This window comes from Tauraco erythrolophus, chromosome 10 (assembly GCF_009769465.1).
Source record: "Tauraco erythrolophus isolate bTauEry1 chromosome 10, bTauEry1.pri, whole genome shotgun sequence".
Taxonomy (NCBI): Eukaryota; Metazoa; Chordata; class Aves; order Musophagiformes; family Musophagidae; genus Tauraco; species Tauraco erythrolophus.
Genome location: NC_141474.1, coordinates 6,323,303 through 6,349,122, shown reverse-complemented (window position 1 = coordinate 6,349,122; position 25,820 = coordinate 6,323,303). Strand labels below are relative to the sequence as shown.

General features: G+C 49.4%; 1 protein-coding gene across 2 annotated transcripts; it reads left to right on the top strand.

Annotated features, from left to right (window-relative positions):
- Positions 1-2,275: 2,275 nt before the first annotated feature.
- On the top strand, positions 2,276-25,708 carry LOC104375990 (regulator of G protein signaling 8). Of its 2 annotated transcripts, XM_086617259.1 has the most exons (6): positions 2,276-2,380; positions 9,023-9,072; positions 12,989-13,090; positions 14,030-14,094; positions 23,641-23,807; positions 25,526-25,708. In XM_086617259.1, exons 1-6 carry the CDS (start codon positions 2,276-2,278, stop codon positions 25,706-25,708), a joined length of 672 nt encoding a protein of 223 aa, XP_086473385.1. The 2 variants fall into 2 exon arrangements, with proteins under 2 accessions (XP_086473385.1, XP_009980772.1); XM_009982470.2 differs by lacking the exons at positions 2,276-2,380; positions 9,023-9,072 and adding an exon at positions 11,050-11,075.
- Positions 25,709-25,820: the final 112 nt, after the last annotated feature.

The window sequence follows — 25,820 nt, the reverse complement described above, 5'->3', positions numbered from 1 at the left end:
AACAAACCCTCTGTGTTTTTTTTTTTTCCCCATGCGGCTGGAAATCCTGCTCACCCAGGGAGAAGCCATCCTTGCCTGTACAAAGCCTTTACAGTGGTGACGGCTGGTGGTGCTGACAGTGTCCCCTTGCGAGTGGCGTGACTCCGGAAAACTCCTGGACACCACATTGCAAATCATCCCAGGTGCCTTGTCCTTTCCCCCACCCTTGGAAATTCAGATCCCAGCCTCCGGCTGCGAGGATGCCGGAGGGTCTGCCTCCCTGCCAGGCATCCCGGTGGCTGGAGGGCTGGCTGCACACTTTGGGGCATGGAGCAGATGGCTCCTCACTCCCCGGAAGACACTGATGTGGGTATTATTTTTTTCTCCTGAAAGATGGTTCACCCCCACTCCCCTGAACGTACTGGGAGGTCGCACTGCAGTATATCTGCATTAAAACCAGTGCTATAGAGAATGGGTGTCATCTGGAATTCTCCCAGCCCTGCCTGGGGTGTAAGAAAGCTGACTTGCATCTGTTGAGACTCCGGGCGACTTTTTTACAGATACAAGGAATATGGATGCACAGGGCTGGGAAACAGATGCCTGCGCCCTCCCCTGCAGTGGTGTTACTCCCTACTTCAGCAGCCTAAAGGCATCCAGCTCCCCAGTGCCGCTGGGGTCTCTCCTTGGTGGGAAACTGTCAGGGTCTTGACATAGCATCAAATCTCAGCTTCTTACTCCTCTTGCAGGGAAAATAGGGATACCTGGTTGTAGGTCCTCAGAACATCATCCCCTGGGCCAAGGTATCTGCTGCTACAGTCAGAGAAGCCATCCGTACCCTGGATCCACGGTGAGACCTTTTCTGTTCCAGGGCTGATGAGTTGAGGTGTGTTCTCACAGCTCCTGGCAAAGTGACCTGTGGGGGAGATGCTTTCTGGAGCTGAGCACCAACATCCTGAGGCTGGCTGAGCAGGCAGGTGGTTGGGGTGCTGGATTTTGGCTCAGCAGGACTGGGTCCTATCCTGCTCTGCTGTAGATGTGTGTATGATCTCAGGTGAGTCTCGAAGGTGCGTCACACCCATTAATTTTTATTAACAGCAGCCCTGTGGATACATATCCATGTGTCTCTGAAATCACCAAGGGGAAACCTTAGAGTAGGGAGCTGCAGTAAATGGGTGACTCGGGGGTTTCAGGGGAGGGTATAATACCTTAAGCATCTGACTTGGCTTTCGTTTTAATCCTGCTGACCAAAAAGCACCCCAGCCGAGACCCAGCCACCCCGAGCGGTAAGGCACTAGAGCAGAAGAGGGGAAGAGGTGTGGGATCTTTCAAAAAGCTGAGAAAGGCACAAAGCTCTCGCTTCCTTCCGAAGGGGCACGTGCTTCCATGCATGTGATGCTTTAGAAAAGCACATGGTAAAGATCCATGGAGTGAGGAATTGGTGCTCCTTTGGGGAGGATTACGGCTGAATCCCTGGCGATTTGGATCTGTGGGTGCGGCAGACCGGCTCAGCACGCAGCATTCCGGGCGACGTGTGCAGAGGAGGCGTTACAGCTTGAGTGCCTTTCCACACCCTCCAACAGCCCTGCCAGGCCTTTGGACCTGCATTGTCATGACCCAGATAGTGGGAATGAGAGGGGAAGGCTGAGATTTAAATGATGCTGGTGCTTTGGATATGTGCAACCCGTGTTCCATCTGCCTTGGTGCAATGTCACCTGGGTCAGGCAAGCCCTACACCACCCCTCAGCGCAGCTGGGGAGGACTGGGGTTTCAGGATTTTTGTTTTTTTATGTTCAAAGGAGAAAAAGAGTCATCAAGGAAAAGCTGAACTCTCTACCACCACAATCCCTTCTTGCCTTCTAGTACAGCCCTTCTCCTCCCAGCTAAAAGCAAATAAAGACAATAAAGACCGTGGCACCCAGGCAGCAGTTTTCCTTGCTCCAATGGTCCATGAGGTCCTAAATCTCTTCCCCACCCCTTTTCCCCTCCGTGCCCCTGGCCAACAGTGGATGCTGGCGGGTTCTCCGCAGGCAGAGCCAGCCTGCAGCAATAACGAGAGCGAGTCAGGCAGTGCCATCCTAGACAAACCTCCGTCTGCTCCGCATGTGTGCGTCTGCGAGAGCGCTCTCTCACTCTCCCTTCTCCCCCTTCCCTTTCTTTCGTACCCCCCCCCCGCCCCTCCTTCCACCAACTCTTGCTCTTTTCATGAGATGCAGGGCTAGGGAGCTGGGAAAAGTGGCACAGTGCTGCTGCTCCTCCAGAGAGAACCATGACCAGGCTGCATCCTTCTCCCTCTCTGATGCACCAGGAGGCTGTGGACACTGTTCCTCAGGGTCCCAACCAGCCATGTCCATCAAGCACCAAAAGCCACGTAGCCACCACCCTGCCGCCCGCTGCAAGAGAGGTAAGAGCTTAGGAGGTCCACGGTGGTTGGCGAAAGACCCTGTGGTCCTCCACTTGGTTACGAGGCCTCAGGGGAGGAGGTTTTTACTCGCTCCTGCCCCAGTTTTCTGCGGGGAAGGTTGGCTCCACAGGCAAAGTGGGAGGAGAAGGGTGCTGCTCAGATGTCACCCCTGTTAACATCACAGCAGAGCTTCTCCCGGCGCGTTAAACTTCCCATGGCGTCTTAGGAACGGTCAAAGAGATGCAGACACGGCTTCTGATGAGCAGGCGGGGAAAGAGCAGCGTATTTCTTACGTTAAGCCCAGCCCAGCCCTGGCCGGGCTGATGCAGGAGCAGGACTGGTTCTGGGGTGATCTCCGTTTCAATGGGATTAGCGGTGGGCCTTTGATGCTGGGAGGAAACGTCAGTCGGTGCTGCTGCCTGTAGCTCTGAGATCTCAGCTGTCTTTTCATTTCCCCTCCCCCCCTCATCGCTGCTGTTGTCCATTTGAAATTTGGTGGATTGTATTTCCTTTGAATATTCGGGTATCTGCGACATCGTGACTAACACCCAGGCTGAGCTGGTTAAAAATAAGACTAATCGGAGCAAAAGGAGAACGTGTTGGAGGCGAGAGAGCTGCCTTGAGCAGAGGCTGTAGGGAAAACTTGCAGATGGCAGGAGCGTGTGTGTGCTCTTGGGGGGCAGAACCGGGGGGCTAACCCCAGCGGGCTCGTTTTCCCGCAGCCCTGACTCTGAACTCATGGAGACCCCCACGGTGGCAAGGGCCGTCTCTTTGCTGTTCGGGTGGTGGGGGAAACGAGCTGGTAATTTGGCACAGCTGAAAAATACATGAGACCCATTGTGCCAGCATCTTCCTTCTGTGACTGCCTATTGCTGCACCCGATCTCGGAGGAACGCAGTTGCATTCCTGCATCAGGGGAACATACATATTGTATAAAGGGCCGTGCTTTCGCTGTCAGACCCATTTGTTCCTGCAGCTCCAGGCTCCTCCGAAGCAGCAGATTCACGGCACTGTCTGCGCTGGCAGGACAAGCCTGGCTTTGTGCCCTGCAGTCCTTCCACGTGGCTATGGGGATGTTGCCCAGTCCTTAGGGCTTGACCAGGGCCGGCGTTGGCAGAGCTGCGGTGCCCATCTCTAGCCAGACGAGCAGGACACGGGCGATGATCGCAGGCTGGTCCCCCGAGGAGAGATCTGTTTTTATGAAAAAGCTGTCATCTGCTGGAGAAAGAGGACAAGCCCATCTAACTCACTTCATCTATGTTTTAATTAAGGCTAGAGCAGCAGCCTCCAGAGATGAAAGTGAAATCCCAGCTCAGCCATGTGGTTAACTCTGGATTTCATTGTACAAATACCCGTTCAGCTGCTCACGTGTTTAAAGTTAAGCATGTGCTCAGGTGTTCTGCTGCAGTGGGAGTGACCTCCCAGTGCCACGTTGTGTATCTGCACAGTGGTTAATAGCCCCAGTAAATCCTTGCTGCGGGACTTGGGTGCCCTGTAAGCCCAAACCTTTGAAACAGCAGCGATAAGAGCAGAGAAACACAGACCTTGTCCGTCATAAATGGATTTGTGACTGCAACCCCGCGATCTCGGGGCTGGTTTCTAACGTTCAATAAATGACTGGTTTGCAGTGTCCTGCTAGCAAAACGCAGACTGCTTGAAAGCACCTCGAGTGATCTCTCAGCAGAAAATTAACCCCATCTGTTGGTAAGCCTCGCTCCCCAGCCAGTGCTGAGCATCAGATCTCAATCAAAACCTGCAAGGGGACGGAGCATCCGCAGTAGGGATCTTCGTGGAGCTCTTGTCTGCCAGGGTGGATGTGCCTCGGCTTCCCAGCCATACACACCAACTGCGTTGCAGACACTGCCGTATTGACAGCGGCAGCGATGCTGAACGCTGGGAGGGCTCCAAGGCTGCGCAGAGCAGCTCTGTGTCACCTCCAATCCTTTCTGCCTCCCTGCTCCGCGCTAACGGCATCCTCTCCAACACAGGCGCGGAGGCACCGATGCGCTTCTCTGTGTAACCGCTCCTGGGGATGGGAGCACGTTTCCCCAGAGAACAATTATGGAATTGTAATAAAGTGCTTTAAAGGGGAAATTCTTCCCTTTGAATCTAGTCTCGAGTGCTGCCCTTCTCAGCCCGGAGCCTTCCAGGCTGCTTGGCTGTTGGTTTTGCGTCCTGCCTGCCCGGAGGAATTGGGGAGGGAGCTGGGAATGCGCAGGCTGAGGCCAGGAGCCATCTAGCAGTGGAGGCATCTGTTCTGCCGCAGCAATGGCGATGCCCGAGAGCTGCAAACATGTCCAGGAGACACTTTTATCATTGACACAGGAGGGAATTTAAGTAGCTGCCATGCTCTCGAGCTAAGCCAGAGACAGAACCGTGGCTCGCGCTTTATGTAACTCAGTTTTATTTTTAAACACAGGCTTTTATTTTCAAGCGGGTGTCTCCTGCCCTGCCTCGTTAGCACATGAGGTGGCTCCTTTTATCAACCCCTCACCCAGCATATCAGCTGCTTGGTTTCCTCACCTACCCCTGAAACTCAAGCTCTCCTTGTTTCACCTTCCAGGATTTCCTGTCTGATGTGGAGAATGGTTTGAGCTTTAAGGTGAATAGGATAATTAACCCTTTAAAAATGTTCTGAGCTACGTCTGTGGATATTTCCTGATGTTACTGGAGCTCCTTTGTAGATGGAGGAGCCGTTCTCATGGCTGTCTTCTCAAGTAAGACAAGTCTGTGATTTGTTTTGCAGTTTAGGAAGCTGGCTGTGTCAGGGGTAACTCCTTCCTCCCAAGGTGGCCACCTCGTGCTGGACCAAGTGTGTTTTCCCCCAGACCCCCAAACAAGCAGGCAGGCAGCCTGGCACCGTGTGCCAGCTTCCAGCTTTAATTGCAAAAGGTGGTGGAGAACCGCAAGCTCTGGACATAAATTAATTACTAATTTGAATTACCTTGAGATTGGGCCCATATAGATACCAGTCTAGATTCTGGATAAATTTTGAATGACCGTGTCTCAGAGGAGATCAAATGGCACTTTGTGTCATGAGAGATTTGCTAGGATTATCATTCCAGGCCAAGAGTGGTGGTTTCTTCCAGTCCTCCAGCCAAAAAAGCAAAGCCCCCTTGGGTCACAGAAGAAGCGGACTTGTGGTTGAGCCAAAGGCAAGCTTTGCAGCATGCAGGTCCCCTGAATTCCCAAAGCAGTGACTGCTGTGGAAGGCAGCCGACCTCGTGTAATCGGCATTTTACAGTCACAGAGCCTACATCACTGAGCATCTCCTGGAGAGATCACAGAGGCATCAGGATCACACAAAAACATACCAAAGAACAGCTTCACCCGTGGAGATGTAGCTGCCAAACATCACAGCAGTGTGAAGAAGCACTTTCTTGGCGCTAGGGAAAAAACCTCTTGGACTAGCAAGTTGTGAAGCACACCCTTGAACAAGCTCCTTGCAGCACAGTACTAGGAAAGAGAGATACTGGCACAGAACCAGGAAAAGTCACAAAGTAAGAGCCGACACAACGCCCAAGAAGTTCAAAGCCCTTGTGGCACGGATCACTGCAAATATGACAGCTCCACGAGGTCAGAAATGAGGAGTGGAAGCGACAGTGGCAGGCTCAGCATGATGGCTCGTTAAGCACAAAATAATGGAATCCCGGAGCGGGAGCAGACCCCCAAGGAAACAGAGCAAAGAGTGAGAAGACAGGGAGAAGTCTGCTTAAATGTCAAGGTAAAGGAGTTTATTTAAGGCAAACCCCACTGGAGATGTCAGCCAAGCAAATGAGCTAGTCAGCATAGGCATCTTCTGATCTTCCAGCTCCAAACTGAGAAGGGGGGTTAGCTGCCAGCCCCGGGAGGAGCATCCCTGTATCTGGAGAGGCAAAAGCCACACAACTACCAGCCATTTCTGGTCTGGATGGATACGTGAGGGCAGCCGTACTGGAAGGAACAGATGTCTTCAGGCCACACAATTTTATCTAGCAGTTGGGTGGCAGAATCTGGGACCAAGTGAACTGGTGGAGGTGTTTGGTCCAGAAGAAGTATTTTTGAGTAAAAAACACTTGAATGATGATCAATGTACAAAACAGACGGAGTAGGCAAGGAGGCATTTAAAATATTAAGGAGGGTGAAAAGGACCCTGAAGATGGTGGAGAGAAGATTAACATCCAGGGAACAGACTGGCAAATTCTCTTCCACCCTGTCCAGTGACACCCAACAAGCCAGTGCTGCACGTGTGCACCGCTTGTGTGTTTGCTGTTATCGGGTCATGAGGAAATTGCTTTAAAGTATTTCTTGGAGAGATTTGAAATTTTGGATGGGATTCAAGCCTCATATCAAAATGAGTTATTTCATTAAAAGCTTTTAAATAGAAGCTACAGACTAGTCAGAAGCCGGAGAGCCATTTGAGAAGGAATTTGCTCTAAACCTCTTCTCCTACAGCACAGAAGCTTTCTAAAATATTACCCTGTAAAGATATAATTCTCTTTATCTGCAATTTAATTACATTTTGCATAGTGCCTGTGTCAACACAGTTCACTTATTTTTGTTCTCTGTTAACTCACACCTGGCCCAGGAAACTACCAGAAAAAACTGTTGATCTATGATTCTGTGATCCTCAGAGTCATTCATGGATTGCTCCAGGGTCATGAAAAGGGTGCCCTGACATACTGGGGAAATAGGGACTGGGATCTCTGTCCATACCGGTGATGGCTATGAAATGGCACTATATAAAACTGGAATAAAAGTAGGAGGAGGGGGGGCGGAAGCGCTCACGTGGTCCTCTGATCTATCCCATCTGGAGTAAGTGGATCAGAGCTGTCTGAGCTGTTTGAGACTGAAGCAAAGTCCGAGGTATCTGGATAACGGACCAAAATTATCTAGAGTTTTGTTGATTGAATGCTTTTGTTGACCTCCCCTACCCTGCCATGTCTCTACGCGTAAATGAGATCTGAGGCTGGAAGTATTATGAAAACGTTGTCACTCGTGACATCCTGCGACTGTCCAGAGAGAACCTGGAAGTGTGAAAACATATTAAACCAAAAATGTAATGTTAGAAGTTAAACCCTTGGTGATGATGTATTAAATTTGGCTTGGGTTTGGGGCAAAGGCTGAAGCTGACTGTTATTTAACTTGAACAAACCAGCCTGTTGTACCAGAGGTGTGAGATGAACCTCAACCTTTGGCCTCGCCTGAGAGGGGATTGTTATCAGCCGTGGTATTTTTTTCAGTGCTTGTCTTCTGATAACTGGAGAAGTGAATAGTCTGAGTCAGGATGACCTGGGCTTTGCGACGGAAGAATGAGAACAAGGCAAATATTTCCTTGCCATGTTGAGCTGTGAAGGAGGGGATCCAAGATGATGGAGAGCTGGGGTCGCTGCTGCAGTGCTACTGAGCCCTGTGTTGTTGTACTAAGTTTTGGAGGACTCTTGTCTTTCCCCAGGGATGTTGCCTGGTGATAATGTGCTATCTGAAGACGTGTTTCCTTCTAATAGCACTGGGATGTCAGGCCCAGCAGTGTTTTTGCAGAGAAGACTACAAGTTTCCAGGAAAAAGACAATGACTTGTTTAACTGCAGAGAACTTTGTAATTATAATTATAATTTTTTCAGTCGATCAGCTTTGTCAGGATCAAAAAAGCAATGGAGATCCTGTGAATTGAGCCCTCAGTGAGTCAGTGACCCACATTAGTGCCTGTGCAGCCTGTGTGACACCCAAGTGTTGTTACAGATGACTGAGCTAAGCCCAGAGCTGGGGGGCTGTGGGTTAGGTGGTTGTTAGAGTCACTGGGGTGCTCTGGACATCTCATATGCCTCTGCTGGAGGACAGAGGTGTGGGGGCAGGAGAGAAAAGGGAATTGGAGCCTATACTGGGGGGCAAGCACAGCGAGGGAGGTTGCGGGGAGCCTGCTGCGGGGCAGGGAGCAAGTGGGACTGCACATGTCAGGGGAGAGAAGGGAAGATGGGTGCAAGGGGTTGGTCACATCCCTGACTTGCCAGGTGGATTTTTTTTCTTCTGTCATCCCATGGCTTGCAATAAGGTGCTCCCGTGCTGGTTAATGATTTTATTTGGCTCTGCTGACACCCAGGCTCTTTAATTAAGCTCTCCCATCCCTTCTTTCTGTGGCAACTCTGCTGATCCATGATCTGAGGGCAGCAACCATCCCTAAACCTCAGAGGAGCCGATTAAACCGATGCAGGCGGATGCTTTTATTTCAACATACCGAGGGTGACAATAGCAGGCGCTTTCGCAGGCATCTCCCCCCCCCCCCCCCCCCCCCAGGATGCTCCCTGCCAGTATTTGCCATCCGCCCCCCGTACGGATGCGTCCCGCATCTCCAACGGGGGAGAAGCTGGGGGTTTGCTGCCAGGTGGGTGAGGAGGGATGGAGCCAAACGTGCCGATGCGGTGGGTTCCTCGGAGGTGCCGCCCATGAGAGGTGGGAGCCGGCTCTGCTCCCATCCCCATCCCGATCCTGCCGGGCTGGGGCAGCCGGAGCGTTGGGCTGGATGTGAGAGCGCTGCTCTGGGCTGCGCTGCTGCTGCCCGGGGAGGGAGGGGAGGGGTGAGGAGGGGAGGGAGGGGTGTCCAAGTGTGACTTTCCCCCCGTGCAGGGGGTTGTCTCTGAAGAAGACCGTTCCGCTCTCCCCCTAGAGCCTCTCCGACCACGCAGACCCGCCGGCGGAGGGGACCGGGCAAAGGCAGTGAGTATCTTTTCCTCTGTCTGCGGTGCCTCTGTGTTCAGTTATTTATTTCTGGCTTTCTCTGCATGTGAATGAATGGTCTTAATCTCTCAAAGCCCCTGAGATGTCATGGCTTGTCGGTGGTTATTTTTTTTTTTCCCCCTAACCTTTGTGCTGCTAATTTTTTCTATTGGGATGGCTGCTTTATCTTTGCTTAGGTGATCTCCTGGGGTGGTTTGATAACCTGAATGTCACAATTGCACCCCTCCCTTTCTGTCTGCCAAGGAGAAACCCCCAAAACACATCCATGATGAGACTGGCAATTCTCCTTGACTGGGGTCCTTTCATAGGAGGGGGAGGTAGGACAAATGATGGAGCAGGAGGCAAAAACCTCACCGTGGACAACTACTGGGATGCCTTTACTAGATGCCACAGATTATATTTCAAGAGCAGCAATTGAGTGGCTTTATTTGCAATAAGGGGAAACGTGTGGGTATGTCAGCCTGGCAGGGGGATTGCCTTCCTGGGAAACATGGGTTTCGACATCTGTGAAGTCAGACAGACTTTGGGATCTCAGGGAAGTCCGGTGCTGCTCAGCTGGGCAGGTTATTGTTGCAGGGGCAAGCAGAGGCTGTTTCATAACAGTACCCCAAAAAGGAGGCTGTGAGGGTGAGGGCACCTGGCTCTGCTTCCAGCTGTCGCTTTGGAACAGCAGTGGGAAAGAGTAGTAGGGGCTGCTGGACTTCAGGAAATCATGTGCTGTGGCCCCACATGTGGGTGAGGCTGTTAATAAGGAAATTTAAAAGGGCTTAAGGAATTACAAGGATTGATTTCAGTTAAAGCACATCGAAGCAGCTGGTCAGGGTAGGGATTAAGGAAATGCACTCACTGACATGTAGCGCAATCCCAGTTACATTAATTTAGTTGGGAAGAGGCTTTGTGCATTTTTAATGTAATCAGATTTTAAAAGGGATGTTGCGATGGGCAGCCCGAGCACTGGGATGTCTCCAGGCCCCAGCAGAGCAAGGTCCTGGCTCCTTCGCACACAGCCTCTGCTCCCATCCGTTCCTTTGTCTCCTCCTCAGTCTTTCCTTCTGGGCAAGAGGACATGGAGGTTACCTGGAGCTTGGCCCTATCCTGGCGAAGGAGAAACCTTTGCCCTTTGCTCACTACACAGTCCTGCTCTCTGTGCCATTGGTCTCCTGGCTGGTGGAACTCACCTTTGCTCTCTGATGTGAGACTTGTTCAACCAGCTGCCTGTGTGCCAAGGCTCAGGGGACCCTGCCATCCCTCTGTCCCTCCCTCCTTCCCTCCCCTTTGCAGACTGTGCATCTCCTTGGTGGCTCCCTGCAGCCTCCCACCACCCCAAAGAGGAGATGCTTGCTTTGAGTTATTTTTGTGTGAGTGCTTGAGTCTGTGATGGTGAAAGGACCAGCGTCTGCAGACTCGTGAAGTCCTCCTCTTATTTTATTTGCAGTGCCAGCTTTTCCATGATGCCTGGCCGGTAACATCAGCCATGACCTGGAGGGACAGGGACAAGAGGTAGTTTGGCCTTCTTAGCAAGGTCAGCCTGGAGCTCTGCCTGTTGAGGAGAGACCTTCAGAGGTGTTGAATGATGAGTGCGATAATGCCAACTCCTGCTGCTCCGTGGTGAGCTGTTGATGCCAAGTTCAGATCGCTTTAGACCTGAAGCTGGACTTAACCTGCGGTCCTGGTCTTAGAAGGAAATGCTGTCTCTCCTCCGTGATCATCCCTCAACTCTGAACATCTTTCATTGAAAAATTGACCTTCCACGCTAGGAGGCAAGGATCAAATGGGTTGAGAACAACTGACCCTCCTTTTTTTTTATGATTTTTAAGGAGGATTCTTTGATATGTTTTAAAGTGCCAGGACATCAAACAGTAAATCCCTCCTTTCTGCACTCCTGCCTCCTGCAAACAGCCCCGACTGCTGTCCGAGCCAGCCAGTTTAAAGGGTTAACTATAACTGGATGCCTGAATGGCTGCCTTACTGATCCCACGGAGGTAACTGAAAAGACATGATGCATCCCTCATCCCTGCCCATCCTGTCACTGTCTACCTCGTCCGGCGAGCCTTTCAGCTCGCCGCATTCTCCCCTCTCCCCTCCTGCCCTTCCCTTGCCTCTCCACCTCCTGCAGACCTGGTTTCTTTCCCTCTCTTTCTCCTGTGTCCTGTCTTGGAAGTCCTCACCTAGAGATGGGTGTTCCGTGGGACACAGGGCAGCGTCTCTGTCCCCCGTACGCTCCGATTCCCTGCTGCAGTCCCTTGATCTCAGGCATCGGAGAGAAATCTGAGCAGCATTGCGGTAACGCGTATCACACCTCTTGCTGAGAAATTCGTGAGCTTGCTGGAACAGACAGTGCAGGGAAGAGAAAGGTTGGGGGCAGGAGGTATCAGGAAAGGTACCGGAAAGATCCTATAGCAGACTCGGTGTCCGTTTGAGCACAGCAGGTCCAGCACGCCCAGCGAGGAAGATGACGCTTTGCAAACGGTATTTTTGCACTGACGTTTGAGGTTTATGTAGCGCAGCGTCCCGAGACCACCGGTTGGGGGTCCGTGTTCTGAGGTTGTGCCACCATTTCTGCGACTGAAGGTCTCCAGGTTTTCATGCTTGTTGAAGGCTGCGAGCTGCCTGTGCAGTGCCAGGGAGACACTCGTTGCATTTGATTAACGTTTAATTTGCTTTAAGATTACATTAAAATGTGCAATAATAGGAACTCTCCGAAGGGCGGGAGGAGACGGGGGAAACAGGCGTGCTACAGATTGGCTCCGTTGCTGGTGCTGAAGTGTTCTGCAAGAATTACATATGGAAGGGAAAAATACCATGCTTCCCTCTGCAGACACAGAAAGTATTTGGCATCTGTCTGGCAGCAGGGCTCAGAGAAGGGCTTTCTCCAGCTCGGAAGAGGGTCCAGCACCTGAGAAGTGGAGACTGGGTCATTAAATCCTCCTGCCATGGTCCAGATGAGACAACAGTCTTGTTTGATGTCAGAGGAATCTATTAGAAGAGATGCCTCTCAGGCTGGAGAGGCAAATCACAGGCTCTGTCCTTCTAGAGACCATGTAAACCCATTAACCAGTACCTGTCTGTTTTTGAGAGGAGAGGACGCCAGACCCCTATAACGCATGTGTTTCCCTCTCCCTTTGTGTTCCTTCCCATCCCAGGATTATGCAACGAAGGATGCTGCAGACGCGCCGGCTATCCTGGGAAGGGGCTGGCAAAGACGCGAGGGGCTGGCGGAGGAGCGAAGGCTCTGGGGCTGGTTTGAAATTTAGAGGAAAAAAAGCAATAAAGCCATTTTCCGCCTGGATAAGCCTGTCGGGAAAGAGGCAGTTTCGGTCTGCTTATGTAACCCTCAGTCTAAAGAAGCTGCTTGGGATCCTGGCCGGGGTCTCATGGCTCTGCAGCACAGGCTTACTGGTGCAGGTGCCTTACTCCCTCTCTTCTTCCTCCAGCCCCCTCCTGCCCTCGAGCCCTGGTATTTGTGCTGTTTCTGGTGCTGTTGGATTATAGTGATGGATTTCTGGTCTTGCTGCCCTTTAGCTCTCCTCCCACACCTGACCAGAGCAGGTCTTTCCAAGAAACCATCCCAAAGCGCAGCCTTTAAAAGCCTTTTTGCCAACCAGAGCAGCTGAATGACTGCTGTGGGTGAGCCTTCAGCTGTGCTGGGGCTGTGTCCGTCCTTAGCGTCTACTTGGTGTCTTACTGGAGGTGGTTCAGGGTCCCTCTCACAGCCGAGGGAACCGAGGACACAGGTTTGATGAGGCACAGAGCCAATGAGGTGTGTTTTTTTTGGTTTTGGTTGGTTTTTGGATTTGCTGGTTGTTTTTTTTTTTTCCACTCTGGTTAAACTTATAATGGTCATCTTCTTTGGTTTTCCCCTGCTCACACCCCTGCTCCCCCACATCGACCACAGGAACAGAGGGATGAGGACTCGCCTGGGCTGCCTGTCTCACAAATCAGACTCATATAATGATTTCACAGCTATTCTTCCGGACAAGCCCAACCGGGCTTTGAAGTGAGTATAGCTGCAGCACTGCAACATCCCACCCCAACCCCATTTCTGTCCTTCTCCTCCCTGCCCACCACCCCCTCTAGTATCATCTTCCTCTCGTTGTGCTTTGTGTAAGCTTTGAGTAGTTCTTTTAGCCACAAGGAAGGAGGAAAACTGAACAGCGCTGACACAGCAGGAACAGCCTCACGAAATACTTGGTTCATTGACACGAGCTCTCCCGTGAGATGGGACATGCACACTGTCCCCACTGCTGTACGTGGGACATGCCTGCATGTGTTTGAGGACATAATTTACCCCTCTGTCATCACAAATCAAAGTCTGAGCAGTTGACTGGATATAAGAGGTGACCAGCAATTTCAGGTCACAATCCTCCTTAGTTAAGCCTTGTTAATTAAACACTACCAAGAAGTCCTATGTTAATTTGCATAATGCTTCAGGTAGATGCTTCAGACAATCCCAAGTACTGATTTGAGATGAGTGGGATGGGGATTCATCCGTTCACTGCCTTCATCTGAGCTGAGACTCTAACCTTCCCTTGAAAGTCAGGAAAGAGAAATAAACGCTTCTGCAGGGGTGGGTTTTATATCACTTAACTTTTGGCATTTTCAGTGTAAATGTCTGCATCTGAACTTGTTCCCTAAGCCTCTGCTTAGAGTCGATGAGGAAAAATTTGTCCTTTTTTGGGTGTGACTCATCTGGCTATTTTCCCTGCCTACCTGGGAATATGAGGTGAAGAGAGTCAAGTCCCTGCAAGCCCCTCGGTATCTCCTTACTGACTCTAAAGGGAGCCCAGGGTGACTTGCTCACCTGGAGATCTCTACACTGTAGACCTCCAAAGTCAGGCGAGAAGGATCCAGTCTTCCTTGGTGTCCTCGTCAAACAGCCCCAGAGCAGATCATTGGCCATGGGTTGTCTGTAACTTGCCTCTTCCTTTCTTTACAGAAGACTGTCCACAGAAGAAGCAACGAGATGGGCAGACTCTTTTGATGTCCTTTTGTCCCATAAATGTGAGTAGAGATCAAATTTTACCTTTTTTTCCCCCTCATACCCTTAATACTGGTTGTAGCCAGGGCAAACAAAGTATGCGTCGCACAGCACAGGAATGGTCCCTCGTGTAGCTGCTCACTACCCTCTAGGCAACCATCACAGTCATTTATAGGCAGGACTTGACCCCTGGTTAAAAGGCAAGGGAGTGAGTTTTGTGGGTTCTCTTCCTCACAACTGATAAAGTCATAAACCCAAGGTCTAGCCTTCTCCAGCTCCTGGGGGTGCACTGGAGGCAGGACCCCAGGGCTGTAGCCATGCATACCATCCTTTGGCAGTGCCCCGGGTCTGATCTTTCCACACAAGCAAATGGCAGGTTCTCAGCTTGCTAAAGTCCTCTGGGATCCACGACACCAGCTTGTCTCCCTCTCCTTCCAGCTGCTCTTCTGAGCTGCCGTGCAGCTACGCCGTGTTGAAGCCTTTGCTGGGTGCACCATGGTGCAACGCTCTGTGGGGTTCAATAACCTTGAACGACTTGGTCTGTAGCAGAGAAATCGGGCACAGTAGCCCTTAGCAAAATCTAATTTACAGTTAGCAATGCAAACCTGAAAATTTCATATCTGGAAACCTTATGCAAACGTGTAATCAGCACACCTTGCTCCATTCAGTAGGTCAATTGTATCACTTCTGTTCAGAAAATATTGTTCTGCTTCACCAACGTTTTCATGCTGCGAAATTATAAACAAGATAGCGAAGTTCACAGCTTAGGTTCATTAAAGTGTTTCTGCGAGAATAAAACAAGAGCGAGTCAAGGTTGGGGAGAAGTCAATGTGGGCGGTGAACTATCTTGTTGCGATAAGGAACTGTCTGGCTTTCTCAGAGATTCAGGTTTTTCTGCACTTATATTTTAAAATATAAGTGTAGAATTATATTATTATTTTAAATAAAGTGTAATTTTTCTGGATTTCTGCAGAGATGACAACAGTTTTGGCAGGGGATTAAGTGACAACTTTAAACAGGCTGGCTGTCCAAGGCAGAAAAAGCAAGATATAATTTTAGCAGCAGTAGCTTGTTGAGATCATTGCTCTTGCAGCCATTAGGGGGAAAAAAAAATGGTGTAGCTGGGTATGGCTCCGAGGGAATGTTTCTTTTGTTGAAATTCAAAACAATAAGGGAAAAATGCGTGAAAGAGGCTAGGCTGTGTGGGGAGGGGGGAGAACAGGTTTCTCACATCAGTGTTACGGTTCTGTACTCGAGCCCCTATTCTTCCTTTGCCAGTGCAGAAGTTGAAATTTTCCTTCCTAGATACAGGCCACAGCAAAAGCTCTTTGGTTACAAAACCAGTGAATTTACGCATCTATGTACCGACACTATACAAATTGTTCCCTCTTCAGTTGACTGCTGTGAATGCTAAATCACACCTTAGTTCAATTATTTTGTCCAACAGCCTCCACAAGAGTGTCTGGTTTTATTAATAAATTAGCCTTATAGAGTGATAAACGAATGATCAGAATTTTTCCTGTCTCTAGGACGGAAAGTAGTTCTGATAACTCTCTGACAACTAACGAAAAATATTCAGTTCCTAATAGCAACAGAAGGTGATCTTTAAAATTTAAATTAATCTTTTTTTATCAGCAGTCATGGTGACACCGCCTGGTGATCAGTGAAAAAAAATTGTTGTATAATAAACTACTTTTGAGAGGAATATATTAGAACTACTCTGCACCTGAAGTTTCTGGAATTGCTAGCCTGGCAGTCAGAGGTTATAACAATGCAAACACAAAAAGTTCTGTTGAAACAGAAGCGTTATTTCAGTTACACAGGTTTAAAGAAGAGAAGAGAGTATATCCATAAAGGAATTATCTTGTACAATTGTTTATGTATACTTGTATCCAAACCACAGAAGAATTGCCAAGGATCTGCTGGGAAAACAGAAGAAAAGAGTGTGGCGTTTTTGCTGTTAGAAACACGTGCTGATGTCGGAGAGGTCAGGGAGTCTCATGCCTTATCTGACCACAAAAATTGCAGAGTAAGAAGAGCAGTGCCTGGCCTGCCTGCATCTGTCTGTAGAACAGCTGCTAGCTAATATTCTGTTTCTAGAGCCAGGAGAAGGACAGAACCATCTCAGCCTAATTTCTCTGTGACTGCCCAGGTGAGCAACGTTTTCCAGGGAAAATCGAAATTCATGCTTGGGGGCATGGGCTAGGCACCAGCTGGGCTCAGGGAGAATTTCCCCTGGGGCCTTACAGCATCAGCAGGTAGATCACTTCTGCTTGACACATCTGTCATAAACTCTTTCTTCGCTAGATGGACAGTTCATCTATTTTGGGAGATCATGATGCTGATTTCAGGAAGGGACTTTTTACAGGGGCGTGTAGTGACAGGACATGGGGCAATGGCTTTAAACTGAAAGAGGGTAAATTTTTATTAGATCCAAGGAAGAATTTCTTCCCTCTGAGGGTGGTGAGGCACTGGAACAGGTTGCCCAGAGGAATTGTGGATGCCCCATCCCTGGAAGTGTTCAAGGCCAGGTTGGATGAGGCTTTGAGCAACCTGGTCTAGTGGAAGGTGTCCCTGCCCATGACACCCATGGAACTAGATGATCTTTAAGGTCCCTTCCAACCTGCACTGTTCTATGGTTACAGTGGTTTCGGGTCCTTTCCAGCCAACCTGTTCTTTGGCCGGGGGGGGGGGGGGGGGCGGAGAACCAACAGAGTGGTCAAGTAGGACTCAGGACCTGGACAAAGCAGCTGAAAATGGGACAGTCTTTGTGGGTAGCATTGCAAGCGGTTGGACAGATGCAAAAAAAGAGCTCCAAGGAGCAAGAAAGTGGATCAGAGCTCCGTAAGAGACTCTCTGAAGTACCAAAGGGACCAGGCTGCCCTTGCACATGGAGGAGGCTTGCGGGGCTTCAGTAATCTTTATGGGAAAGGCAAACAACTTGTACTCTTCCACCTCCTAACCTCCTATTTTAATGAGTCTCCAAAACATTTCTAAATGGAAGTGACCTGAACAGATATTATGCTTTATACAGGCTCTATGGAGAGTGTCATTATGCTCATTTTTGTCAAATATCCCTTGAAGTGTGCTGGCCCAGTGGACCTCTCCCTTTCCCTCTCCCCCGATTGTTTTAATGAGTGACTTCTGTAAGCAATGTTTGATCCTGACGTCCTACTTCAGGCAGCGTTTTGAGTGGAGGATTGAAAAACCCCAGGTTTTAAAGCAGTTGCATGTCTCCAGAGATCCCCAGGCTGTGGTATGTATGCAGTGGTCTGACTTACATTAATTCCCTGGTCATTTAAAGAATAATTTGCATCAACATTAGCAAGAGATTGTGAGTAGGAAAGGCAGAAAGGTGCTCTCTGTCACACCCCCACCTTCCTTTTCCACTGGCATTGGGACTTCAGCATCCCTCACCCTGCCCTCTCAGAGTAACCAACACTGAATGCAGCTCAGCTCCGTTTCGTCGACAGATGAACAGGTCAATGCAGCGATATCCTACTTGGTTTTACTAATGGGTGAAGCAAATCAACTTGAAACCACAGAGTCAGCCAGCTGATCATTTTTTTTTTTCAGCAGAAGCCGTGTCTGAGCTCGCTCCAAGAGACGCAAGCACAGCATTGCAGTGTTCCCTCGGGTCAGGGCTTCCGAGCGCCGCAAGCAACAGGAGAGAGGAGTTTGATCCTACTTTGCAGCAGGGAATTGAGAGAACAAGAGGCAGATCATATATAGCATGCTTCCCCGGGTGCTCTGGGAGCAGAAATGGTGGTTTTTACATGCTAGATTTTGGCATCTTTTCCCATTTTGTGCCAGTGTGGATTAGTGATGGCTCCCAGGGAAGCGGAGCTCGGTGTGGTCTGCAGAGTGTGTGTGCATGTGTGTGAGTAACCGAGGAGTAATCCCCGCTCTGTACCCATGCCCAGGAGATACAGGCTGGTCAGCCGGATGGAGATTTCTTTTGACAGGAGGCTGGAGGGAAATACAAGCAATGGCATGTCTCGTTCTGCATCCCTCGCGGGGCTGGGCACATGGCTTGTCATTTGTCCAGAATCCAGCAGGACAGTCTGTCCTTAACCCTTAGTCACTTTCAACGAAACATCCGACAAAGAAAACCTTTGCACTGAATTTCCATTTCTATCTCGAGGGTGATTTCCCCCCACCCCGTCCCCTCCCTCCACCATGTTTTGTGATCTCTTTACTCTTCTGCACAAACTTTATTGTCCTCCTCCTCCTTCTGTTGTCTACACATTGCTCCTCTTCCTACACAGCACAGGAATATCACAACCTACTCCTGGTTCTTTCTAAGCCAGAACAGCATGAGCATTAGCATTGTGCTGGTGACAGGCAGTTAAAATTCACTAAAGCAATGCTAAGCAGCAGTCGGAGCACGTACGTGTGCTGTACAGAGCACTGAGGCCTCCTCTCTTCAGTCCTGGACCCAACATGCCCGATAGAGCCGATCCGTTCCTCTACCAGCCATAAGGACTCTACCTTTATTTCCTACATCAAGTGCTGATTGCCCCGATGGCGTGAAATGAACGCATTAAATATATAAGATTGTGGATCGCTTTCTTACTCTCTGGCAGTGGCTCATGCTTGGTTATTAAGCTGTCTGCCTGAATGATTTAAGCCACTAATCTCGGCTCTTCCTTGTGCTGCTGAAGCCTGGAAGACCTGTATCATGTTTTGTGCTAGTCAGTTCAGTTCCTTCCTCCATAGCCCTTCTTGCTGGAAAGGATCCACTCTCCATGGCCTGAAGGACAACGTTTGAATAGGATGTCAGGAGCATCTGAGTCGAAATCCTCACATAGTCATTGATCTGCCTGGCAGTCCCCACCTATAAAACACAAATTCTTGTCGTTGTCTCATTCACAGGAGACCTGCAGGGTTATAGCTGTATCATGCACTGCAAGATACAATCATAGGATCATTTAGATTGGAAGACACTTTGAATATCTAGTCTAACCATTAACCTATCACTGCCAAGTCCACCATTAAACCATGTCCCTAAGCACCACATCTGCACATCTTTTAAATACCTCCAGGGATGGTGACTCAACCACTTCCCAGAGCAGCCTGTTCCAATGCTTGATTAATCCTTTCAGTGAAGAATTTTTTCCTAATATCCCATCTAAACCTCCCCTGGAGCAACTTGAGGCTGTTTCCTCTTGTCCTATCTCTTGTTACTTGGGAGAAGAGACTGATACCCACCTTTCAGGCAGCTGTAGAGAGTGATAAGGTCTTCCCCCTGAGCCTCCTTCCTCCAGGCTAAACACCACCAGTTCCCTCAGCAGCTCCTCATAAGACTTGTGCTTCAGACTCTTCACTGCCTTTGTTGCCCTTCTTTGGACACGCTCCAGTGCCTCAGTGTCTTTCTTGTAGTGATGGACCCAAAACTGAACACGGTATTTGAGGTGCGACCTCACCAGTGCTGAGTACAGGCTGAGTACACACTGCCCTAGACCTGTGGGACACACTATTTCTGATACAAACCAGGATGCTGTTGGCTTTCTTAGCCACCTGGGCATACTGCTGGCTCATATTCAGCTGGCTGTGGACCAAGATCCCCAGGTCCTTTTCTGCCAGGCAGCTTTCCAGCCACTCTTCCTCAAGCCTGTAGAGTTGCATGGGATTGTTGTGACCCGAGTGCATGACTTGGCACTTGGCCTTGTTGAACCTCATACAATTGGCTTCGACCCATTGATCTCTCTGTGAGCCTTCCTACCCTCAAGCAGATCAACGCTCCTGCCCAACTTGGTGTCTTGCAGAAGATCTTGGGATGGATAATGTACAAATACTTGCACAGACCTTCCTGACAGTCCTTTTCTGCAAGCCCTTGGTCTATTTGAATAGAGAGCAGGGTGCTTTGAAGCTTACATTTATGCTGTGAAAGCAAAAATCAAATGTCATCTTCTCTTTCAGACTCTTGACAATTAGTTGCAGAGCTCCATTTCTTCTCCTTCATCCTATCTGCTCCATCAGTACTGATTTACTCCTTTGGCTTCAAGTAAGGCTCACCACTCTTGAGTCAAATTCTAGAATAAGTGTCCAGTAGTTGTCTTCAAGGGCTGTACATCTGTACCAGTGCATGTCCAGTAGTTGTCTTCAAGGGCTGTACATCTGTACCAGTACATTTCTGTCTTCTTGAATGGCTATGCCTTTAGGCTACACGTTAGGGATATCTTGTGCTGCTGTATCTGAAGATTTCTAATCCTGCTTTTCATTCCTGTGCTTTTTCTGTAAACCATCCCTTTGGAATCCCACTTCTCAGCTGCTCTAGCCGTCTTCCAGAATATTTCAGGAGGCTGACTTTGTAGGTGATGTTCTCCTCCTCACTGCAATCCAGTGCTGGTTGCCCCAGCAAAAAAGCTGTCCTGTTGGGTGGGATGAGCTTTGAAATGCTCATCATTCATGAGTGATGCTTCCTTGATAGCCTTCATGTGCAGGAGGAGATTTAAGTCAACATCCAGGTCAAATTCCAGCTCAGGTGGCGACAGTCCCCATACCTAATTGACCCCCTGCACTTTCAATTAGATTTGTTGCTGTTCCGTGATGAACTTGTGGGCAGCGAGTTACTGTCGCGCGGTCATCTGGGCTCCCGTCGCTCCACTCCTGCTGCCAGGCACAGCTGTAAATGCTGGCAGGCAGTCAAAGGCCAAAAGATGAAATCTGTGGAGAGGCAGGCAGCCTCGAGTCAGGGATGACCTCTCCTACATCCAAGGCCACCTCTGCAAGGTCCTCCCAGGTCCGGCCTCATCATTTCCAGCTCCCCAAAGGCTGTGAGGAGGGCACGATAGGAGGGTATAAAGAAGTGGAGAACAGCCAGAGACTCTTATCCGACGCTGTTATTTATCTATCCTCCATCTAAACTTACTTCAAAGATAAAAAGGAGCTGATTGACGTGAGAGCAGGAGGCAGAGCGTATGGAAACCTCCTGAGCCCAGCAGGGCAGAGCTGAAGCAAATGCCTTTCTCACCTCATCAGTAACGCAGAAGTCCACTTCTTTTAGCAGACATTCTGTTTTGCAGATATTATATATTTGCCACGCAAAGCTGCTATTTCTGCAAGCGATCTCCTGTTGGTGCTGGGGCTCTGGGCTGTGGTAGAGAAAAGAGAGGGGAGAAAAAGATCAGGATAGAGAAAGGGGAGCAAGACCCCTGTAGAGACTGTATGGTCATAACAGCATGCTTGGGAGCTGGAATATGTAACATCAAATGTGCCGGGAGCTGATGATATGTAAAATGACACACATCTCGGGGAACTGCTGCTTTCTCCCTTTTGGGCTTTCTCCTTTCTGAAACCCCTCAGCCTGCTGTTCTGGCCTCTCTGTTCCCTCCTGCAAAGGCTCCCTGCTCTATTCTCAAGTCCTCCACCTGCTCCCATGCCAGCCTTGTGAATTTAGTAGGTGTTAAGGGGGACACAGGTTTTGGAAAATTTTTCTGCCTCCTAGATTTCAGGAAAGGAAGCAGCCCTAAAACTGTGTCTCTCATTCACGGTATTTATCTACCCACCGAGAGGCTCAAAGCAGCCATGGGCAGTGGGATCCTGATGGGCACCCTGCTCCTGGAGATGCCTTTGGCACTCTCTGCTCTGCAGGCTTCGCCGGGGCTAATGTCGCATTATTGCCGCAGGCTTGAACCCACAATTTGCACCATTAGTTGCTTTGCAGTGCTCATGGATAAAAGCCCTGGTTTTGCCTGCGGTAGCAGCCTGAAACCCTGATCTCTTCCTAACAGTGCATTAATTAAGAAGCAGTAGGACAAGCTGGTATGATACAGACATTTCTCACCCTCCTGGAGCTCACAGAAGAAGCAAAGGTAGCTGAGATGGGACGCACCATTTTCATTGCCGGTTGCCGTGCTCTTTGCAATGCAGATGGAGCAGTCCGCAGTGCGGGGCCCATTAATGAAGAAGCTTTGAGAAACATAGAGTGGGAGAGGGTTCAGCTTGTAGTTGAGTCCTGTCTGGCCTAATATCTTCTTCCCCTTTCCCTTTGAGACCTTGGCAGTCAGACATCTTCGCTGACTTATGCGCAGCCAGAAATAGGATTGTCCATTTCTGTTGAACACCTGGGGCTGTTTCTTAGGGCTTGAGGATGAGGACCTGGAACTGGAAAATATCTCCATGTCCAAAGTTATTACTGGAAATGAGAGAAGCAGGAATAAGATTAGGACACAAAAGGGAGAAAAAGGGAAGTGTTACATTCCTGCTACTCCTCGCCTACCTGATGCAGGCAAGAAAACAAGGACAAAGCTGTAGGGGAGTTTGTGACGGATCCTGTGACACGGCCACCCTGTTCCTGGGCCTGGGCTTGCTGTGGACATGTGAAAACGACCCACACCAAATATCAGACATTGCCCCTTGGGCTCCACCCCAGCTCCCATTGCCCCTGCCATGGGAGAAAGGAGGGAAGGCAGCACTGCCCGGATCTCCTACAGCAGGAAGGGGGCAGATGGGATCCCCACCTTGCAGGAGTTCAAGTCCTACAAACCCTCCTTGGCCTTTGGCTGTCCCTGCCACATACACAGGCACTTGCTCCCTCGGCCTTTCGGGCAGCCTGACCTTGCCGAGTGCATTCCTGATTCCATCAATATTTTTAGATGCTTGCTTGGAAGTAACCAGTGCTGACTCAGGGGGTTTCCAGTTATGAACTACAAATAGTCAGACTCTATAGAAAAAGACCAGGTAAAGTTAGAAACATGTTACTGGAAAAAAAAAAAAACCAACAACAAACTAGGAGCCAAATTTATCCCTAAAGGGCTAAAGGAAGGAGAAAGGGCATGCGTGGAACCTTCAGCTACTTCAACTCTGCTGGTGCCATTCGGGGAAAGGAAATAAAACACAATAGCTATGTCCAAAAATACACCCAGGCAGGGGTTTAAGAGGACACAGATTGCCTAGTAAATCTTTCCATATTTCTAATCTGCCTCGCTGACTCAGATTACATGACTGAAATGTCACAATTGCTAAGCATTAACAAGCGATAAGAACACTTTTGCCACTGACTAGACAAGTAGTAATTAGCTGCGTCCTTTCCCTCTCCCCTTTATTGTAGCTGTAACGGTTAGACTTTCCAAGATCCTTCCTCTCTTTAAATAAGAACTAAAAACGTGTCACAAGGCAATAAAGTGAAGTGACAGAAAACATAGGAGACAAGTCCACAAACGCTACGTTTTGTTAAAGGCTTTTCTTAATGACAGATAGGACGTTACAAATTCTGCGTTAACACACACGAGATGCTGTGGCAAAGACACTGTATCATTGAAGCTGGATGTTTTCAAGAGGAATTTTTCAAAGATCAGGTGCCTTACTACCCAAGAAAGTTTTTTGCTGTGTTAGCTGGCAAAATGCTTTTTTAGAGCAACAGCACATGATGTTTGGCTTCGTGGCAACCCACGAGAACAGCTGATGTAATAGTGTAAGTTATGGACATGTCCAGGGATCACAGAACTTGGGAGAAAAATCAAATTGTCTTTGGTAGGCAGGGGTGGATGGAGGGATGTCTGTTAAAGAGGCTGCTCCCTGCTCTCGTTCTCCTCCCACTGTAACTCTCCATGTCTTCTTTGCAGATGGGCTGGCCGCTTTCCGTGCTTTCCTGAAGACGGAATTCAGTGAGGAAAACCTGGAGTTCTGGCTGGCCTGTGAGGACTTCAAGAAGACCCGCTCAGCAGCCAAGCTGGCCTCCAAGGCTCAGCGGATCTTCGAGGAGTTCATCGATGTGCAGGCTCCTCGAGAGGTGGGTATGCCAGCACCCCGGGCAGGCAGAGCATCCCTCCAGCGCAGGGACCAGATCCATCTACCCTATCCAGGACCTGCAGTGTGCTGGGGGTCAGGGAGCGCTGTCTTCCCTCCTGGAAGTGATGGTGAGGAGTGGGTAGGGAGGAGAGGAATGCCGTCCTGCTGCCAGAGCTGCCTCTGCTCGTGGTGACTCATCCCCTGGTGAGGGCAACTACTTTGACGATACTGAATTAGTCACAGCCCGTGAGTTCACTGGCAACTGCAACCTACATTCCTAACCTTTACAAGCTTCCTAGGAGTATTTCACCTCGCTCCTCTCATTCACTATCAATCCCCGAGCAGGCTATTGGGCTCGTTCTTTGCAGGACATTTTGTATAGAAGCATCCCACAAATGACTAACTTGTTGACTCTCCAGGGAGGGGTGTTTTATCTGCTGACTAACTCCCAACTCAATTAGATCTCCTGAAAGATGGGAGCAATAACTCAGTGCTGAACAAAAAGTGCAGGTGCAACCCAAAGCCTGGAATTGTTTAGTCCTCTTACTGACAGGCTGATGGGAACTGTCAGATCCTGCGTCATGATGTTGGGTTGTGTTATTGTATTCCTAACGCAACCAGGAGGGTTGTGTACTGCACCCGCTCTCCCACGGCAGTTGTCCTGCGAGATTGCACGGCTGCTTGTCACGACACAGGTACCTGTGAGGGGATCCCCCTAAAAGGGCTCTGTTCACTCCACTTTTGGTCTAGGAAGGCTATTGCGAGGGCAATGAGAACCACCCAGATTTACACCAAGCAGTGTGGGCATCTTGGGGCACTCTTCGCTCCGCATCACTCTCTCATCATGAAGCTGGGTGAGGACTGCAGGGCTGAATCTGGATTAGAAATGCGAGCGCAGGTTGGATGGGGTCTTCCCTAAAATTTGGTCCTGTTGTCATAATTTTGACATGCTAGAAAGTGGAATGACCCTCGAGTGACGCAGAGAGCTGATCTACATTGCTGTCATCCTAGTTAAGGCAGACAGCTTTACTTTCGAGACTCCTTTAAGTTTGGACACTGGGTTAATAACAACAAATAACAGCTTTTCAGACAGGTTTTAAACCATAACCCTAACAAACCCTGGCTGCTTTGTTGGGGAAAGAAAATAGGAAAACTCACGGTGTTGGCTTTGCAAACAAACAGCAGTCATAACATCAGGGTGGTTTATTTTTTCAAGTCCCTGCTCGAGATACTGCAACTCAAAGCTGTCATGGGAAAAATAAAACAGTTTATTTTATAACAACAGAGTCCAGAAACATTTAATAAGAATTCCCTAATAGTTTCTATCCAGCTAAAAGTTCATTCACCCTTATACTGCGCATCTAGAGAAGAAAAAAGGGACTAGAGACATCTTGGTTGACAGGAGAGAGGTTAGGCTGAGTCAGCGTTTTTAGAGGATGTGCTACATAAACCTGGGCTTGAGAGCCTGAATAAAAGTAATTTGATTTCAGAAGTACTCAGATCAATATATAAACCTCACTCAACTTTTCCAAATTTGGAGCGGGATTCGTAGCGCTGGATCCCTAAACCCTGCAGAGCCTGGGGGGGTGGTTAGGCAAGGACCAGGGCAGGACCTTGGTTCTGCCACTGCATTTATAGCCACAGCTGAGACAAAACATGCCCTTTGAAGCAGGAAAACTGGTCTCTTGGTACCAAACTCTCTTCTGCTACTTTTCCCAGGTGAACATAGACTTCCAGACGCGGGAGCTGACAAGAAGAAATATGCAGGAGCCCTCCCTGTCTTGCTTTGACCAAGCTCAGGGGAAGGTGCACAGCCTGATGGAGAAAGACTCTTACCCCAGGTTCCTGAGATCCAAAATTTACACAGACCTGCTGTCTCAAACCCAGAGGAGGCTCAGCTAGAGCAGCGATGAGGCCCTCAGAAACCATGTGCTTCCCACAACAGCCAAAACCCATTCTCAATGTGAAACTTTTCTTGGTATTAAAAGCAGTGGGAATGAGAAAAGAGGGAGAA